This window comes from Halyomorpha halys, unplaced genomic scaffold (assembly GCF_000696795.3).
Source record: "Halyomorpha halys isolate HHAL.00 unplaced genomic scaffold, Hhal_1.1 Scaffold730.1, whole genome shotgun sequence".
NCBI lineage: Eukaryota > Metazoa > Arthropoda > Insecta > Hemiptera > Pentatomidae > Halyomorpha > Halyomorpha halys.
In genome coordinates this window covers 545,117-566,073 of record NW_027110275.1, presented here as the reverse complement: position 1 = coordinate 566,073, position 20,957 = coordinate 545,117, and the positions used below count along the sequence as shown (strand labels likewise).

The window sequence follows — 20,957 nt, the reverse complement described above, 5'->3', positions numbered from 1 at the left end:
AGATAATTTTGTCAAGAGATATCAAATTAAAAAAATATTTTATCCAAATCTTTCTATTTCAAAATTGAACTCAGATGGTTTAGAATAGCTGTTCCCAAACGGCTAAAAAAAAATTAGTGTTTGCAGTGTCCTTGTGAAAAACAATTATCCTTAGAACGGTTGAATATTTAGGAAAAGAAAAAAAACAATACTAAGTATATGCCAGAATACAATGTATATTTGATACTTTAATTTTTTTTTGTAATATTTTGAGAAAGTGGTATTCACTTACAACCCCCTGACTTACGCTTGGAGCACACCAGGCCTCCGCTGCCCCGTTTGGGAACCACTGATTTAGATAGTAAGCCAATGATGTTAAGAAGTTTTTGCATAAACTAAGTAATTTTTACTTCAATGAGATCCCATTGGAAAATAAGCTTTCCTTCTTTCATAGCTTATTTCCCAAAAAATTAAATTTTAATTTTAAAATTGCAAAGAAATAGTTTTCAAAATTTAAGCAAATAATTTTGGCGTCACTTGTACCCCTTGTGTGAAAAAAAAAAGAATGATTTATTATGTAGTTAAAGTTGTTACGAATATATCTCAGCACAAGGTATCCATTTACCCTTAGCCACCAATATTTTGTATTCATTAACTATCCATAATCACACTTAACTCAATTTAAAAAATCCCATCCCATCATAAAAGAAGACAAAAATGAAAAACGTTGGTACTCTAGCATCAATATATATATTTATACTTCCCAACAATTTTTATGTAATGCACTATATTTTTTCAAACAGCCTCAAGAAATAATTAAGGTCTATATCTTTACATTTTATTTTTCCCTTTCCACCTTTTTCTGTTTTTTATATCATCTTAATAAATAAATAATAAGCTGCTTAGGTAATAGAATTTACGCAAACCCCAGCGCACTACCCCACTGCTCCCGCACCCCGTATGTCAGAAATAACAAAAAAGAGGGATAAAAAAAAAAAAGTAATAGAATTTACTTTCTTTTTTTGCCAATAAGGTCCTTGAAAGTATTTATGAGCTCTAAATAGGAGGTTGGAGTCACATATGTGCGCCTTCCAGTTTGCAAAAGATAAGCTTGAGCAAGACTTTGAGTAGACGTATGAAAATCTTGACACATATCGATACAGGCTTCTCGTTCTTTGCTTGACAAATTAATTTCAGATAGAAACCTCTTGGCTACAGCTAACAAAGCATCTTCAGGCCATGTCTAAAATTTTAAGTAAATACTGAGTATTATAATAACAAGTAAATAAATCTGATAAATATCTATATAAATATAAATAAAAGTAATGACAATACCTGAAACCAGTCAATAGTACAGCAGTTCACTAAAGCAGGAAACTTTCTTAAACGATTTCTAAATCCATCTCCAATAGGGCTGAAGGCAAGAACTATGTGTAACTGCTCTCTTACAATTTGTAAAAAAAAGTTGAATAATGCAACTAAACTTCCATCAGTCTGTACAAAGTTCGTAATCATTAGTGTTAAGAAAATATAAATATAAAGTCAAAACTAAAGTGAAACATTTTCAATGCTTTTAAATTTAAGTCGGTTGCATTATTAAAAAAACAAATGTAAAAGATTAATTGTTTTCACCTGTTGTGATTTTTCTCTTTGTCTGTCAATTTGCCTCATCTTTTCACAGACTTCAATTTTTTCATCAATGGTAAAAATATTAGGTACTTCTCCAGAATTCAATAAATTATTAAGATCTTCAACAAAAGATTCCTCTTTGATCTAAAATCAGTAAAAAAAAAAAAAAGAAAAGGAAAACTGATTGTTACGAAATTTATAATTTTAATTTAATGGGTTTAATGGTTATTATTTATGATTGTATTGAGATGGGTTTCAATTTTCTTCACCACAACCCATGCGGGTCTTTTGTAAGATGCTCCATGGTTTTATGGAGATTCTATAGAAATCAGACACTTCTTGTGAAGTACATCAAGTCCTGAGATTAGATCTTGTAATATCTCCAAATTTTATTATTTTCTTGTAAAATACTGCAGCCTGTAGAAGATAAGAAGGGCTTCACATTCCCAACAAATGTACTCAAACTTCTCTTCATAATCTTAGTACAGATGATAGGTAGAATATTCCACTAATTTCATGGGATGATATTTTAGTTCCTATGATGAGACCTGTAATATTGTTTTTCTCAACTCATTATTTACCATTTATAGGAAGAATTTAGCCATTTTCTTAGACAAATTGAAATAATTTCATTCCAGATTTTGAAGACTGTTTCCTTCTTCTTTGTTTTCCAGGATTCAATTTCATCATAGGTTAAACTAGTAGCATATATTGCAATATGACTCAGATCTAATTAATATTGTTCTGAGCCTTTCCTTGCTAGGGTCTTAACTACATCTATGTCTTCACTTTTTTGTGTCCAGGTTAGGATAAGTCACCAAGCTAATTCCTTTAGGACAGTGAGGTAACACCAGCCAAACTATATCATTGAATAGAAACTTGTAACTGTTTTTTTCTTTAGTGGTCTTTAGATTTTCAATAGCAGCTACTTCTATTGCACGTTCGGAAGGATGCTGGTTATGATCTCAAAACAAGGGTCATCCTCCTTTTAGTACAAATGATCCTATCCTTCTCCAGCTATTATTTCCTTAACTGAACTACCAGTATACCAGATTATGGTTCCAATTTTCAAATTAAGATTTTTTTTTAAATATTCTTGTCAAGGAGTGATAACTCAAAGTTTTTCAAAAGTAAAATTTGTTGATTAAATAATGATTTAGTGATCTTATTTCCTCACTCTCTTCTCTTTAGCTTATAAAGAATTTTTAAACGCCCAAGAAAGTTTTCTGTTTTATGATTCCAGGTATGCTGTAATCAATAGAGCACTTGTTACAATCTTGTCTCCTTTTATATCGAAAAGTGCAAGAGAGTTGAGCAAGCATTACCTCTATGACTACTGGGCCCTATTCTAACTGCTTCTGAAGCACCTAGGCCCAGTATCATTGAACTTTCTCAAGCCTTATTTGTGTGGATCTTTCTATTATTTTAGGCCAATGGGTGACTGGTGCATAGGTTATTATAGGTTGAATGACCCTACCATATAAACACTCAAGCCTTTTAAGTCTAATTTATAAATAAACTTTTGTAGGTCCATTAGCTTGTAAGCTTGTAATATGATTTTACTTATTTGGATTTCCAAAAAATGGTAAAGGATTCTTCCTGGATATCCAGCCTCATTTGTTATTTTTAATAAAGGGGTCTAAATTAATAAATTATTATTGAAAAGTGTGTTTATTACTTCAGTTAATCATTTTAGTTAATTTTTAAGTTTAATGCGTATTATAGAAATTATGACTACACTGTTGGTGGCTACAGTGCTTAAAATAGTTAGGTAACATGGTTTCAGGGTAGCTTTATCTTCCATTAATAATAAAGCGTGTGTGTTTTCTTTACTGTTGTATATTTGATTTATGACTTGATAATCCATAAAATAAATTAGGATTGATATTAATTATAAAAAGAAGAAATTAAATACAAACCTGTGAGTCGGTAAATAAGAATACTACATGTTGGTCACTTGCACTTCCTTTTCTCAAAATATTTTTAATATCTTCATGCCAATCATTACTACTGTATGCTTTCGAAATTTCCACCTATTAAACAATAATCTTTAATAATATACATTGAATAACATTTGAAGGTTTATAATTAAAAACATACCAATTAATGCTGAATTTATTTATTCAAATTCATATCACAGAAGATCAAGATCCTTCATATCATATTTTTAATACCAACAAAATGTAAATTCAGCAACAAAATTGAGGTTCTAGTCTTTTAGTAGAAATGAAACATGGCTGTTTTATTAGCACCTTGTATTATAGTCTTAAATTAGCAAGCAATGTTAATATCATTGAGCACAATCTATACAACTCTATCTTGATGATCTAGACCATAAAATTGTTTTTACATTTTAATGGTAATTTTAATTTCTTTCTCAGGATACAGGATCAAATTTAAATAAAACAAAGAAATGGTTTATTTCGTGATGGTACCCAAATACAACATTCCCATTAATTCATGACTGGAGATATATACACTACCATATGTTTACAATGATACAAAAACAATTTTTTTTCTACCTTTTCCTTTTTCAAACAATAATAATCTACAAACTAAATATAATATATTTGAAATATTTTTTTCTTTGTTGACAATTTTATTTTATTCTTTCTTGTATACACAGATTTGTTTGCCTTCTTCTTTTTGCACAAAGTAAATTACAATTTACATATTCATTCAATATGCTATTCTCTCTATTTCACTCTCTCATATTTCCCCTCTCGAGTGATCCGCAACATTCGATTGATCCATTATACAAATTAAATGTATTAACATAAATCATCAGTAATTAGCAATGTATAAATAAATCAAAAATAAATTAATCACAGCAGTAGAACAGTTAAAAAAATAAATAAATAAGTTTTAAAAAACTAACACAAAAATTAAAATAAATGAATAAATAAGTTAAAATACAAATAAATAGGTTAAAAAGCTAAAAAAAAATAATAATAAAAAACAAAAATGAAAAAATGAGCTCATTCCCATGCAGGTGATGATGTATGATGCGTCCAAAATAATATTTTCTGCTAAGACCACTATATTCCCAGTGATAACACTAAGGTCTTCTAAGAACCTCCTTGTTCTACTTGATATTGATCTGCGAGATCCAAAGAAGAGGCCTCCCACAGTGAACTTTCTCTCTTTCTCTCTGAAGGTCTCATGGAATTTTTCTTTAAGGAGGGGATGCATTTTTTATAAAGTTCGTTCTTTCCCCTTTCTACTCCACCCACCTGATCAAGGTGATTGTTCTCAAATCTCATGGTTGGATCCAAAACCAAGACCGTGCCTCCGGTTTTAGGGAACACAACAATATCTGCATATCTCAAAGATCCGTCAGTGCCAATACAATGAACCCTATCAAAGCTGGTGAAGTCTTTTTTTCCAAGGAACTTCAATTCATCTTTGACGCTGTGGTGTTGGCGAGTTAAAAGGAGGAAGTAGTAAGAACATTTTCCCAGCACGCGGGCTGTTGTTTCAGACTCTGCCGCATTTGCGACAGAGGAACCCAACTTCTTCCTGCTGTCCATTGGCTCCTGGGACTCCACGCAGCCATTCTGACCCGAGAGTACCTGCTTCTCACACACATATCTGTTAGCTTTTGGAGTCTACCTGGCGGAATTTTACCTGCAACTGGACCATAGCCAGAACAATATATGATATGGGATACAGTGTTATATTGTGTTAATTTTTTGTTTGTTTTTTTGTTAAAATTATACTTTTATACAAAACACAAAAATAAGATTAAGTCATTAAAGAAAAAATGTTTTCGGGGTTCAATTAAATTACCTGATAAAGATCATATTCTGATATATGTGCTGAAAGCCTAGTTAAGGACTGCCTTCCAGAACCACCAACACCAACCAAAAGTGCATGACCTCTAGGTTGTTTCATTATGCGACAGATACGAGACAAATGTTCAATAGCAAATCTACATAAATATCATAATTATTATTATACTATTTATTAATACATGATTTAAACCAGGAGATAGATCCTAATGAGAATAAGAATAAATCTAAAATTAAGTATTGAATATTGTATTAATTTCATATTCATAGGAAGGGACTAATTTAATCAAAATGTAAATGTTTATTGTCATTGTTAAAGTAGCCATTGTATAATACAAATCAGTGGTCAAAATGGGATAGAGTATAAATATGAAGCCAAAAGTTTAGTTATGGAAAATGACAGTACCCTTAACCTTAGAAAACAAAATCTGACAACCTCTTTAAGAGATAATTAAAGCACAGACAAACCAACCTCAAAAATGCATTTTATCACTTCCCAATTATTGATTTCTCTAAATTTTTCATGAAGGTAGGGAAACTTTGTATTCATGCAGAAATTTTTTAAAAAAATCATTACCTCAGAACAGAAAATTTGGACTTTGGACAAATTTGTGTTTTACATGTTCAATCAAATCATTAATCTGATAGCAATGAAATTTTCATAGAATATGCAGCTTCCCATTTTTATTTCCCACCAATTTTATCAAATTCTATCCACTGTTTTTTTAAACACTTGTGTAAACATATATTTTTCTTAAACAATGAATCATTAACCTTGAAAGATAAATAATTATGTGACCCATATAAATGTGCAGAAAAGGATAATTTAAATAAAATCTAACTTTCGGAAAAGAAAAAGAGCTATGAAAAAAGAAGAGATATAATTTGTGAGGAGCTATACTATACTATACTGGGAGAAGCTATGGAGCTACAGCCTACATGATTTGGAAATGATTATGTGGTGATCATGGATACTTGCTGGCTGGCCCAAAATCAGGAAGTCATTGAGTCTTTAACAACTGCCATGTAAGTGTCTTAGTTAATGAGTAATTTCTATAATTTACAAAATGATAATTCTTGTTAAGCTTTCTATTTCTCCAACACGACATGTTCTTCTAACAATACAGGAGTGATAGCTTTTAGAACCTCCTCAGTAGTCAACCCAGGACCTGAGGAATCTGAACTGAATAGACTTAATCCCAAAAATTAGAGGATATGCTGGGGAATGAGAAGACAGCTTCACCGTAATGTAAAATCACATGTTTTTAACTTTTACTTAAAGTCAATTTAAACAAAATCTAATATTTTAACAAATACTATATTGCCTTATAATTATGTTTTAATTTAGTTAAGTTTAAAATTTTAAAATTAATTATAAGAAATCAATTATGAATTAATTAACAATTGACGTATTCTAAAGATTATTTTATAATTTCTTTATACATTTTTTAAATATATAAATTGACAACAGTGTTCTATAAAATAAAGTAAATGTGCTGAAAATGGAAGAAAAAAGTTATCATAAGAAACAAAGCAATTAAAATTATACCTGAACAAAACCAAATTCATAGGTTTTTTACTCATATTATTATATTCATTCAAATATCCTTCAACAATCTCTGTAAGTGTTACAAAATCATTTACTTCAATGTAATTTCTCTGATCAGCTTTTGGGTTAGCAAAATCACAATACATAAGTTTTCTCAATACATTTTCTGTAATCTAAGGAACATATTTTAGAATATTGATCACTAGTCATAATTTGGGCGTAATAATGTGTAGAGAGTTAAAATAAAAAACCTACCTCAGTTTCTGGAGGGGTAAATAAATGGGCCAGGAGTTCATTCATATCTTCAAACAGATATTCCTTGCAAACATCATGTAAAGTACTTACAAGCCAGGCTCTATCATGATCATCAACAAGCCTATCACAATATACACGAAGAACTTCATGGACCCAGAGTCGTTTCATAGCTTTAAGGTCTTCCATAGCTTCAGGAACAGAGAGTAGCACACCCTGAAAAAACAAGCACATGTACATTAAATTGGCCATACGCAACACGTGTTTGAATAGATATGCAGTTATATTCTGTCCTTAGGATGGATAGAAATATGACAAGATAATTTCTGGAGTCAGTTTTTTTTTTGTTTTTTTTAATTAAATTATATTTTTATACAATTAAAGAATTCTTCACAATTTGTTTTTAATCTCTTGATCAATCGTTGGCTACAAAAATCCATCTTTGATAAATTAATATAAAAGATTTATGGACATATCAATAATGAATGAAATATAATCTTTATTCTGGGACCAAGTCCCCTAAGAACAAAAACAATGAATATAAGTGTGAGGAGAAGATGGGATGCGGTAGATGAAGAAAATAAATAAGTAAAAACTTATTTATTTCAATAAATAAGATAAATAAATTAATCTTGTAATTACATTTAATTTGATTTCTGGCACTCTCTTGAAAAACACTGAGATAACAGTTATTATCCACTATATCTAGGTATATGTAAATCAGCTATCTACATTAAATGGACGGTAGTGATTAGGTTTAAAATGTTTGACTTGGCAACAAAATATTGGATCTATATGTATATATAGTTGACCGTAAAAATTGATATATAAGAAGATGGTCAGGGTTGCGGTCAAAAGTGAAACAAAAATAGTTTACAACTATTATTGTTTCACTTTTGACCGCAACCCTGACCATCTTCTTACATAAAAATATTGGATCCTTCATCTATAAAAATTAAACTGGTAATGAAAGTACAGTTTCACAAACAATTTGTGCATTAATGAAATAAATGCAGAAACTATTCACATTAAAAACACACCTGAATAACTCTGGAGAAATCCCTCAAATTAAACAAATAATGAGATTTAGCTGGCGTTGGAAGAAGATTTTGCAAACTCAGCTTATACACAGAAAGGGTTGCTCCAACAATTTGATCTATGCAAGGATCAAATTCTTTACTGAAACCCCTGAAACAAACAACAAAAAATACATATCAAAATAACAATAAAATTCCTTTAAAAACCCTATGGTTTGATGCTGATGTAGCTAAGAATTTTTCCTTTCCTACCTCCCTCCATCGATTCCCATCAAAACTCAAATCTTCAAGATCAGACTGCAAACAATCCCCCCATCATCTGACCCCTAAAATGTTCAAACCTCTATTTAGTATTCAATAACCTTTTTATTAATTCCTTCAGTAACTTCTCAGATAACTTCACCTACATATCCTCCTATTAGAGGGTATTTGGAATTGGAATATATTGCTTAACAATGAGCAATAGACTACAAACGTTTTTGTATGAAGCATTAGTCAGAGCAATAAAATCCTAAAATAATACTTTCAACAACCATAGCTCACATTAAAAATAATGTCAAAGAGTAAATTTATTTAAAAATAATAATAATAAATATCTAAACAAAATTAATAAATATTATTAGAAGTTCTATCGTATGAAATTCTTACCTAGTATCAAGATGCCACAACATTATTTTACTAAATATCATAACCATTGTATGATCAGTAAATTCATTTAGAACAGTTATGTTGAAATGACGCCAGAATCTTGGTGTTACAGTTTTTCCACCACTTGGTGGATCCATGGCTGTCATCAGCTAAAAATTAAAACAAAAATAAAAATTAATAATTGAAAATATAATTCCTTTAATATTTATTATATGATATAAATGTACAGACCGCCCATAGATCAGTGGTTAAAACACAGTCTTACCAATTTGATCTCTATTGGCGGTGCCGGTTTGAAACCGGCGTGGGGCAATGACTTTTTTCATTGAGTGGCGGTCCCACAAAATGAAAAATTTTGATCCCCAACCAGGGTTAGGCAGTATATGACTCCAATGGGAGTTTTGGCCAAAAAAAAAAAAAAAAAAAAGGATATGAATCTTATAATCTACACTTTAACAATAACTGAACATCAGTGGAATGGATACATGCTGAAACCTATCTCATACAAATAAACAATAAAGAATTATTAATGATAATGTTGGTAATCATTTCAGTATTTATATTTTATATTTATGTAACAAACTTTATTATTTATATTTTTAATGGAAGTACTGCTTCTGATGTTTCTTTGTATAGGCATACCAGCTATGATTATGTTCTTAAGTCATACCACATTACAATTTCTTTTATTACCTCCAAGGGGCTCACTTGGAAAATCACTTAAAAATACATGCATTATATTATGTATAAAATGTGATATTAAGCCAAATAAAGTTTGAATACCTGTTTTTAACCATGATGACACATTGTCATTACCCACATATGCTAATGAATCTATGTATGCAATCAGCTCACATATGAATGTTTTGTGGGTTTAACCGAATTACTGAATAAGGATTCTAGAAATTGTTGATATTGTACATCACTAAATTTTCCATCAAACATTTAGACAATGTGAAATAATCCAAAACAACAATGTTAAAACATATTTTCTAAATTAAAAAATCTTTTGAACATATTAAAAATGTTATGAAAAATGTGTAAAATCAAAGAAGATATAAGCAAATAAATTTATATACTGAATAAATTCTATAATAAAAAATTTAAAAGAGGTGTAAAAACCCTTAAAGGTGACAGAAACTAGAACAATCATAGCTGGTAGAAGCTGGGATAGTACTAAACATGGTTTGGGACAATCCAAGGTGAAAGGGAAGTGCTAGCACTCTCTCTGTCTGTGCTGGCACCCAAGTCATGACAGCTCAAAAATAATGTGTCGTCAACTGGGGCCAAATTGTTAATCAATTGGATTTCATAAAAACCATTACTATAATAAATTTAGTAAATTAGCTTTTCTCAGAATTAGAATCAAATGAAAAAACCATTGAAAGTTCGTATCACCTGAATATCAACAAGCTTGATGGCGGAAATGTCCTTCCTGTCATACCACATCCAATGATCAAGCCACTGACGCAAGAGCTCAATAGGAGGTTGAGCACCATATTCTTCTTTCATAGGCATATTCACATCATCAACAAAAACAACAGCCTTTTTACCCAAAGGAGGTCCAAAAACGCCTATATTAAGATAATACAGTTGTTAACTTTATCCAGAAAATTCTTGTCATAATATCCCAACCATTAAAAAGTACATTCAGTAGGTATTTTATCTATCTATTTGTGTTTAATTACTACGCTATCTCCTTCCACTCAAAACCCATCAACTAAGTGTACTCTCTTGTTTATCCATCCCACTTTGATTGTGGCTGTCTGGTTTACCGAGGACTCTCAGATGGACTTGAAGCTAAACTTCAATGACTTATGATATAGTTAATATGATTTGTTTTCGGGATATAACACCCATAGGATACCCAGATATAACCACATCACTCCATATTACACCGCATCAACGTGTCTCTACCTTCCCACCATTGTCAGTATTTCCTAACAATCTTCCTATACTAGGTGATTAGAATTCAACATTGTTCCTCTATCCTACATAATCTAAAATTTAAAACCTCCATTCTATTCCCTCTGATTAATGGTTTAACAAAAGGGACTATAAAAAAAAAAACTGTTTAACATACTAACAACCTGTATTTAATAAAGAGAGCACATGGAGAGAACACATATCAACAGGTAACAACACATCATATATAACAATATTTTTCTACTCAACACTTCCTCCAAAAATATAAAATATGAAATATCAATCAGTACTCACTGGTTCTACACTTACATGAATGCAAAATGAAGGACCATACACCATCACTCTGAGACCTCAAAGTGACTCAAAACATTTTCTCGGTAGGGGCTTCAGAAAGTTGCTTAAAGGATGAAATAGCTTCTATGGAGACCAGTCTAGATTCCATTTTTTCTCTCCCAAATTTCATAGGAATGTCAATATGCTTGGTGCGGCTGTGGGATGCAGATTTCCTAAGAAGCTAAATAGTGGTTCCCTAATACACTTATCTTGAAGAGTGTTACAAGTCAGGTAGCTTTCCCTACAGCCAGACTAGTAGCAGCAAAACACTTCAATTTTAGATAAGGCAGCACACTGTCGCTTTCAACTTGACTATAAAGAGTTCTATGAAGAACACTCACTAGAACTGTGCCATCTCTAAAACCTTCAGGTTGCTTCATAAATATTTGCTCCCTTAGCTCTTCATAGAGAAAAGCACTTTTATCATCAAACTTCATCAAGTCCAGTCCCTCCTGTGCACTGACACCTAGTACTGTCCTTACAGTGTCCCATCTAATGGTCGGACTAAATGTTTCAGCAAAGTCATTGCCCTCAGCTAAGAAAAACCCTTAGCTTCTAAATGGGCCTTGTAACATTCAACATTATTGTCAGTCTTTCATTTAGTACATCCTGTAGAAAATAGACAGATCAATACTTAGAAAATTCATCCTTGAAGTTGACAAAGCATCAGCTACTGCCTACTGACATGGTTGACATGGATCCACATACATCAGCAAGAATCCTATCACCAGGACTTGAGACTTTACCTTTTCTTTTACCAAAACTCAATCTATCCATTTTTCTAACTATAATAGCATCACAGAAATTTGACTTAACTTCACCGTTAAAATTGATACCATTTTGTTTCAGAAATTGAATCACATAACTTGTCTTCCCGAGTTCCAGCCTCTCATGCCATGTTGGTAGGTATTATCAACAGGGATCTGAACTTCTGCCCAACAGACAGGTATGACTTTCATATTCATAGTCAAAAGACCATTCCTCTGTTTTGACTATACAGCAATTTGACCATCCTTATACAAATAACACATATGAACATGGTCCCAGAATGATCTGGCAATATCACGAAGACAGATCTTTTGTTTGTCAAGGTATACTATACTATTATGCTCTACTTAATGAAGAATAATTATATAATTATACTTATGAAGCTATTTCATTAGAGACTCCTTTCTAAAAAACAAAGAAGGGACATCTGAACCAAATCTGGAATGAAAATCCAGGTCTAAACAAGTGTACTACCTGCCTATATCAAGTAGGATCCTAAGTTCTAAGAAGATTTAAAGTAGAACTATAGAAAGACAAAGTAAGAAGTATATAAAGAATTTTCTTATAAGGTAATGGACTATCTAAAAATACTCCAATGATTTTTATGTTTTTAAATACCTTTCCTTCGTTTGTCAAGCTTACTCATGATAATATCCTGAGTTTGATTAGCAGTTGTCTGCGCTGAAAAATTTATGAATAATGGCTTGTAAATCTCATTATCAACTTTTTTTAAAAGAAAATTCTGAAACAAAACATAATCCCATAAAAAATTTTAATAATACAAAATCAAATCCACAGCCCTTTAGCTGGATATTATATTTTGAAAAAACAAAATAAAAAATTAGTCAGTTCACATCTTACCACTATGTAAACAGATTTTCCAGTACCAGTTAGGCCGACAAACATAGAATGTTTTTCATGGCAAACCAATAGTTGCATCAAGGCCATAGATCTAATTGTTTCAACAGTAGTTACAATAATCTGGTTGACTGGTATATCACGTGGTATAGGAGGTGCGAACATCAAATCATCAGCCCATAGTTTCCATTTGCCCTTTCCCTAAAATTCAAATTAAAACTTTCATGTTATATTGAAAATAATTATTGGTTTTGAAATGGATTTGAAGGCAGCTATTTAACTTGGTGACACTTTAATTTTAATTCACCTCAGATATATTTCTGCGTTCAGGAGTTTTGTTGGTGCCTCAAGTTCTAAAATAACCACAGATAATTCCATTTCAATAAGATTATAACTTTTTTTAATGTATAGAAATTGACTTTATGACTATAATAAATACACAATCATTTTAAGTATCATTAAAGTGTGAAATATATTTTTGATTTAAATGAAGATTAAAGAATATAGCAACAGTAATAATTATTATGTTTCCCATAACCCATTGTGGGTCCTGGCATCTCCTATTAGCTTCTGCCAATCAACTTATAATTCACTTAAAAATTATGAAATACTCACCTCTTTTATATACCTATAGTCAAACAAATTTCCTTGAGGTGGGAGAAAAATGTAGTTTTTCTTCGGTGGAGTGATTAATTCATTGGGAAGGCCAAAAGTCTTTTGGACATCTGGAGGGAATTGCTTTTGTAAGAGTCCATAAAATAAAACACAAAACGTTTCTCTACTTTTTGTATCTAGATGTCCTCCCAACCCCCAAAGGCAACAAAAGAAAAAAACACCCTAAAAAGAAAATATTATGTGTGAATACTATATATGTATATAAATGATATAGTAAGAGAGACATAAATGATAATGAAAAGAAATTATTAATCATAACATAGCGCAAATTCATAATTATTACTATAATAACAATATTTCCATCTACAGATGGATGATCTGGATTAATTGAAGCACATATTCTTTTAAGTTGGAGATGTAGAGACCATAGATGTAATCAAGGTTAAATTGGTTCGAGGACAGCTTGTTCAAATGGGTATTAAGTTTCTTGTTATCTTTTTCAATTTCCTAATTACAGCAAATTTTTCCATGATGGGTAGCATAATATACTCTTTCTTTCTGACAGGACTACTTAAGCTTTGAGATAATGAGCTTATAAAAAATTATAAATTCATTTACAAATATAAACTTTCACCAGTGTATAAACTTCTTTTAGAGACATAACTTCTCTTAACATCACTAACAAGGTTGGACTAGAAATTTTTTAACTATCTTAAGCCTTTCACAGTGTGGTCAAATTACGAATTCTGGTCCAAAAAATGTCTAGTTTTTTCATGTTCAAAGTATCCTTGACTCTTCATGGGTTGTAGCAGTACAGATTTCATTTAATTTAAAAGAAAATTACACCCTATTCTCAGAGAAAAGCCGTGGATAGTTCATGGATGGATTTTTGCTTCCTCACTGCCGAAGATAGGAAAGTTTTGTATTCATACAAGAAATGGAAAAAAGTTGTGCCTTCGGACTAAAACTTTTCACTTGCATTTTACATTTTGGACACCAAGGAACAAATTTGGTTCTGTAACAGTCTGTCATCTTATAGCCTTTCTTCAACTAATTTGTGTTCAGACATTATCAATCTAACTGTTTATCAAATTTTTATGAAAATTCCAGTTCCCATATGTTGTAGAAATAGGTTTTATTATTTGATTTGTCAATAAAACAGTAGAAACAGGCATGTTTTTTTGTTCTGTACATAGTCCAGCGTGGTGTCTATTAATGGAAACATATACTCTTTGTCTTTGTTTATAAAACCCTTCCCTAAATCCCACACCATATAGATTTCAGATCCTATTTGCTACCTACTTTATCTTATGTATGTGTAAACATATTTTTGCATTCCCTATTTTCACTTCACTATGCACTAGTTTTTTTTCCTGGCTCCTCCCATAGTTCTCATTGTAAAACTACAAATCAAATTTATTAAAAAATACACAATTTATTCTGATACTTTTAAATAAAGGTAATTATGTACCTAATTACAAAATGTATTTAATTATGTATGTAGCTATTAACATTACTTATTAATTTATACATTAGAGAAAGCTATACTGACCTATGTACTTGGCAGATATTTTTTTACTTGATTTTTATATTATACTTATCATGAAATGTATAACCCAAAATTGTGAGGGAGAGGTATAAATATATTTTTTTACTAACACTGAATGCTACTCACACAAAGGATAAGTACTTATAAGTGGACTAATGAGAAAAAGAAATTTTGGAATAAAACAATAAATCTTCTTAGTTTAATTTAATACAAAATATAATTTCTACATAACATAAATATTCTCACTAATTTGAAATGAGAATAAGTTCCTAAATAGTTTCTACATTCATATTTTATGACTTGTGTCTGTTATAGAAGAGTAAAAAGTACTGATCAGGAATATAATTGGTTTCTGCATCCGGAGTGGAGAGGTTCTGTAATTTAAATGCATTAAATATGTATTTTGTGGGCCAAAACTTTAAAAAAATTGTCTGTTAAGAGCGGTTCCTGTTAGAGATGGGTGCCATTTAATAAATGTTTCACTGTAATTATAAATAAATAAAATACAAAAAAAAAATTATATCTAGTAAAAAGATTATTAAAACAAACCTCCATTTGAGCACGGATATCTAAATCAGAAAGAGTTTCTAAATGTTTCTCATCATAAAAGTCATCCATAAAACAGTCAAAGAGGTTCATCACACCTTTCACTAGATTTGAATCAGATGCAGGAAATATTTCCTTAAAAAATATTTATATATATTAAAACACATACCAAACATATAACTTAGTTAAAAATTTTGTAAGAACTGCTACTAATACTCTATAGGTAATTTTTTTAAATGTGTACAGACAGCAGGACAGAAGTGAGAGTGCTCAACACATTGCTGGTGTACATACAGTCGAAGAAATAGAAAGAGAAACCGAACACAAAAGGTCAGGCAATTCTGTTTGAATTGACATTAAAAATCCAAATTAGGGACCTCAGAAAACCAATGGAAGTTAATTTTATTTTGGAAAAATCCTAAAATTTAAGTTTACAATTCATTTCATGCTCAACTCTTTGAAATTGACTGACCACACAACAACACACACCTAATTCAAATTGTAGTACATTTTCTAAACTTTGAGCCCTAATAAAGCTCTGCATATTTATTAATTCCCTGGTTTGTAAAAAAAAGAAACCTTATTTCTGCAAAATGAGAAGTTATCATTTTTTAGGAATAAGGTTGGAATATGAGGAATAGTTTTCAGGAGGTGATTGTATCCTATACATCCAACTTAAGATTGTTTTCTTGTGTCCAGTGACCAATTCGATTCAAGTCTTCTTGAAGCTTCTCCATGGCAACTAATAGGTGGGAAGGAAAAGTCATCGGCGTACAAATGGTATTGAGAATGTCGGATAAGGATGGGAAGGTCATTGATGTAGATAGCGAAAAGGATGGGGGATAGCGATGAACCCTGAGGGACAGCACAGGTGAGGGGTCGAGTCATTGATGGAGGTTTATATATATATTGTATCTTATTTACAAGTTTTGTGAATACAATCTTTTGTTATTTTAACACAGGCATTTATAACCATCCATTTTATTGTAATGTGATTTAATTATTAAGTATGGCAAATAGTCATTTTTTCTAATGACTTCTTAGTCTTACTTAACTTTATATTTGGTTTCTTTATTCTAGTATTTGTTTACAAATTTCATTAGTAACATATATTTTCTTTCTCTTTGTTTTTATATAACTCGAATTTTTAAATTATTGTTATTAAATTAAAATAATAATATTTCTTTATTCTTTTGCAATATATAACTTTATATTTTTATTTCCTTAGTTATGTTATTTTACTTATATATTTAATTACATATATATAAAATATACTTCTTATTTCTCAATTCTTTTATCACTTTATTTTTATCAATTTTTATTCTGTGCAATAATTTATTTTAATCGTTCTAAATATCCTTTTATTCATTGTTTGTCTTATTTTTTATTCTTAGCTCTAATGAAGGCTAGAAATGTTGCGTACAAAAAAAAGCAATGCTGTCTTTCAATTTCAAGCACTTTTTTAATATTGCTCAATTAAACTATCTTAAGTTTCCTCTTCCCTATGGAATTCTATTCCCTCCTTTATTTGTAGTTCTAATTCCCTTCCAATCTTTAAATCACGTATCTTCGACTACCTTCTGTCCACTTAATTCCGGAAGAATAACAATTGAAAGTTTCAAATAAGGTTTATATATTCTCTGTATTTTATGTTTCAGAATTTCGTTCATGCTTGTAAATATGTATATTAGCAGACATTTTACCTTATCATTTATTATTTTTAGTTTAATTGTATTTGATTTTTTATTATTTTTACTTATTATCAGAAGTGTTAGTCATCCAATGTTTTATGATATGACATATGGTTTCATTTTATTTGTTCTATTCTTATTTTATATATTCTGTTAATTATTGTTGTTCATTTTTATCTTTTCAAATTCATTATTTTATTATATTCTAATTTCATTTTTATTTTGTATTTTACTCTAAGGCTCTAAAGGCTAATTTTGACGCCTGTATATTATTCTAATCAATCCCGGAAAAAATAAAGAATATTATTATTATTATATTACATTAGTATCATATCTACATAAGATAAAAGTCCCTCACTATAGAGGGGAAAGAAAAATATAAATTTTAGCAGGGACTATAGACATACGAGTGTAATATAAAAAGCTTCATAAAAAAAAAAAAAAAAAATTAGACAAGAAGGAAACTCAAATAATAATATTAATGCATTTTCTTTACAAAACAAACTAAAATATGCCACATAAATTAACAGTTCCCTAATTATAAAATAAAGTTTAACTAAGAAACTTAAAAATAGCTAGTGAACACAAAACATACATTCGATAGACTAATTACCTTTGCATTTCCACGTCTTAAATAAAACAACAATGTAGGAATAAACCGCATAAAAAGATCTTTTATAACAGTCTTAACATGAATTTCAAATCCTGGTGGAAGTTTATTCATCCAAGAAGTAACAAGGCATTCCCAGCCAAGAGCAGAAGGTTCCATATATATCATACCACATCTTGATACCTAAAATAAATTTTCCTGGACTAAAAAAAGTTAAAACTAAATCAATTTCAAAATAATTAGAAAAATTTAAAATATAAATATATTACATCCTCAATGAGAAATTAGGAATTAAAAGATTTTAACTTTTATATTAGAACTTGTTTTTGTTAGTAAACCAATTGAACTATTAAAGTTTATTCAGAATGATATATTATACATTAAATTTTGTGCTTCATTAAATAAAAACAACAATCAGAAATTATAAATCATTATTTACTCGGAAATAATTTTTTTTTTTTTTAGAAATATTAGTATTGCATAGAGGGTATATACAAAATATATATATTGTGTATATACCCTCTTTGCAATACTAATATTTCTAAAAAAAAAAAAAAATTCACAAAATTGAATGAATCAAAAAATTTAATGAATAATCCAAAAAATATTTAAAGTTAATAAAAAGAAAAATTGATAGTTTTAACTTAATTCTCATATCTTAAGTATAGATTGGGTTAAAATAAAAAGCTTTAATATTAAATTGATAGTAGAATTTTATTTAAATTTTGTAACATTTTAGACTCTTAACATGGCCGTGATTCAACGGAATTTTGAAAGGACACATCCCACCACTAGGCTTTGAACGATATCTTTTGTAACTGCATATTTTACTGATGAAAATTGGTTTAACAAATTAACAAATGAACAATATTAAAACGATATATAAAATAAAAACCCTTTGTACATAAAAAATAACCATTTACTAAAAAAGAGGATATTACATTTCTCCTCCTCTCTAGGTAAAAAAAAATTATTTTGTACTCATATTTTTTTTTTCTAATAAAGTCTGAATCAATTTTACTCCAATCATTTAAATAAACATTTAAAAACTTCCTCTGAGTTACTAACTGCTTACACATACAATAATTACAATTCAATACTATAACAAACATATTTAACACAACAAAAGTTAATTACAAAAAAAAAAAAATTTTTTCATGACTACAATTGAAATTTTGTTCATTTTGTTCCATTCTGAGGAGTCCATGTTTCCGCATACTTATTCATTAACATCTTTACATATAAATACCATACATAGAATATTTAAAATATAGTTTGATAAAAAAAAAAAAAATCACATTTCACAATAATTTGATATATTTACAATGCAAAATTATGTTCTAAACAATGATTAATTTTTTAATACTTAGGAATATACAAAGACATAAGATTTAAATAAGAAATATTTAATAGTAGCTGTTACTACCCACGATTGTTATAACTAAATTTACTAATGATTTTAGTCTTAACAAAAAAATGAAATCCAATAAAATATTTACAAGTTTTTTAAATAAACTCCCACACCTAGTGAACCTTTTAGATAATTAAAGAGAAAAAAAACATTATAAAGAGAAAAAAATATATCTTCACAATAATAAATTATTTTATTAAGAACTTGTAAAATATTTTATATTTTATAATAAATTTTGGAACATTTTTTCTCGCTTTTCACTCTGTTCATCAAATTTTTTTCTTTGCTTTTCATTCTGTTCATCAATTCTTTGGTTTAATTTTTCTGTATTATCGTTTATCATCATCATCATTAGTTGTTGAAACAACGTTTTAACATCAAAATGATCACTATTTTCAACATTTGAATTTAAATTCGAATTTGTTCCCACTAATTTATTATCATGGAGGCTATTTAATAGAATCACATCATTAGGATCTCTACCCCCAGTTACCTGTACTTTATCCTCCATCATTTACTACTTAAGTTATAAAATACAAACTTATTCAAATTTAACTCTTTTAAAAGCTGTGTTCTGATTGCCATGACGTAATTTGTAAAGAATTAGGCCACACCTGTTGGGCGACAATTTATGTAATATTAAAAAATTATTTAAAATAAATAAAAGGAATATTAATAGTTTTTTTACTTATTCTTATATCTTAAGCATAGCTTAGGTTCAAATGTAAAACCTTATTATAAAACAGATAAGGAAATTTTAAGACACGATTGACTCTTAATCTGAGGGTGAGTTTCTAGGCAATGAAACCACTTATCTTTAATAACACTTTTACTAAATTATATGTTGAGTAACACTAACCAATTTATGCTCTCTATGATGATGAATGATTTTTGATGACTTCTTTTCAACAAACTAACACCGTCTTTAAACAAATGCTTGGTCCTCTAAAAGTTTTCACTCTTCTCATACAAGATTAAATATTACATAGATATGAGAATTTTTATTTCATTATATATGATATTATAGACTCTTAATCTCAGGGCAGGTTTCTAGGCAATCAGAAACAGACACTTTACAACTAATAACACTTAAACTAAATTAATAGCTATTGTACAAATGTATTAAATTCTAGTTAGAACAAAACTAACCAATTAAATAATCTTATTTTGATGTCTTCTTTCCCAAAATATGCTATGTCTAACCATCAACAATTGCTTTCAGTCCTTCTTGCTTCCAGCCGACGGAGGTCCTATCACCAGGCAATCAAAACCAAGAGTCCCTTATTCTTCTTGGGTGACTCTTTGATATCTTCTTTTTCAAGATGTCTGCCCTTGAGCTAGACAAAAGATGATGAGGACCTCCTGCATCCAGAAAACATCATTCCACACCTGCGCCTAGCAACGAATGAAAGCAAACATCATGTCTCTAGGTGTTCCATGTAAACATTGATTGTAGCACAACAGTTTTTGAGTTTTTGCATATGATTTTCTATATGAATATTTTTCTTTAATACTTATTCTTCACTTCTATTTTTTCTTAAATGTATTGTAATTTCAATTATGATGGGAAGTTAAAATAAAGTTTTTAAAATATTTGAATCTGCTCAACATGGCCGTGATTCAACGAACTTTTGGCAGGACAAGTGCCACCATCTTCTTTGTTTTGAATAACAATCTTTTACACTCCATATTTGACTGAACAAAATTGGTTAGCTTTCTTTTTAGTTTAACAAAGCAAATGAACAATATTGAAATGATACATAAA

At 29.6% G+C, this 20,957-nt stretch overlaps 1 protein-coding gene across 2 annotated transcripts in view; it reads right to left on the bottom strand.

Moving 5' to 3' along the window:
- Window positions 1-20,957, bottom strand: part of Dhc36C (Dynein heavy chain at 36C) — a 105,440-nt gene that overhangs the window by 40,889 nt on the left and 43,594 nt on the right. For both annotated transcript variants that reach the window (XM_014428644.2, XM_067048387.1), the window contains 15 exons: window positions 17,785-17,964; window positions 15,484-15,615; window positions 13,386-13,607; window positions 12,774-12,971; window positions 12,531-12,654; window positions 10,284-10,459; window positions 8,886-9,034; window positions 8,241-8,388; window positions 7,204-7,416; window positions 6,949-7,121; window positions 5,398-5,539; window positions 3,528-3,641; window positions 1,612-1,752; window positions 1,315-1,473; window positions 993-1,222 (listed from right to left, as the gene is read on the bottom strand). In XM_014428644.2, coding sequence (XP_014284130.1) covers window positions 993-1,222; window positions 1,315-1,473; window positions 1,612-1,752; window positions 3,528-3,641; window positions 5,398-5,539; window positions 6,949-7,121; window positions 7,204-7,416; window positions 8,241-8,388; window positions 8,886-9,034; window positions 10,284-10,459; window positions 12,531-12,654; window positions 12,774-12,971; window positions 13,386-13,607; window positions 15,484-15,615; window positions 17,785-17,964 — 2,501 coding nt within the window. The remainder of the gene's footprint in view (window positions 1-992; window positions 1,223-1,314; window positions 1,474-1,611; window positions 1,753-3,527; window positions 3,642-5,397; window positions 5,540-6,948; window positions 7,122-7,203; window positions 7,417-8,240; window positions 8,389-8,885; window positions 9,035-10,283; window positions 10,460-12,530; window positions 12,655-12,773; window positions 12,972-13,385; window positions 13,608-15,483; window positions 15,616-17,784; window positions 17,965-20,957) is intronic.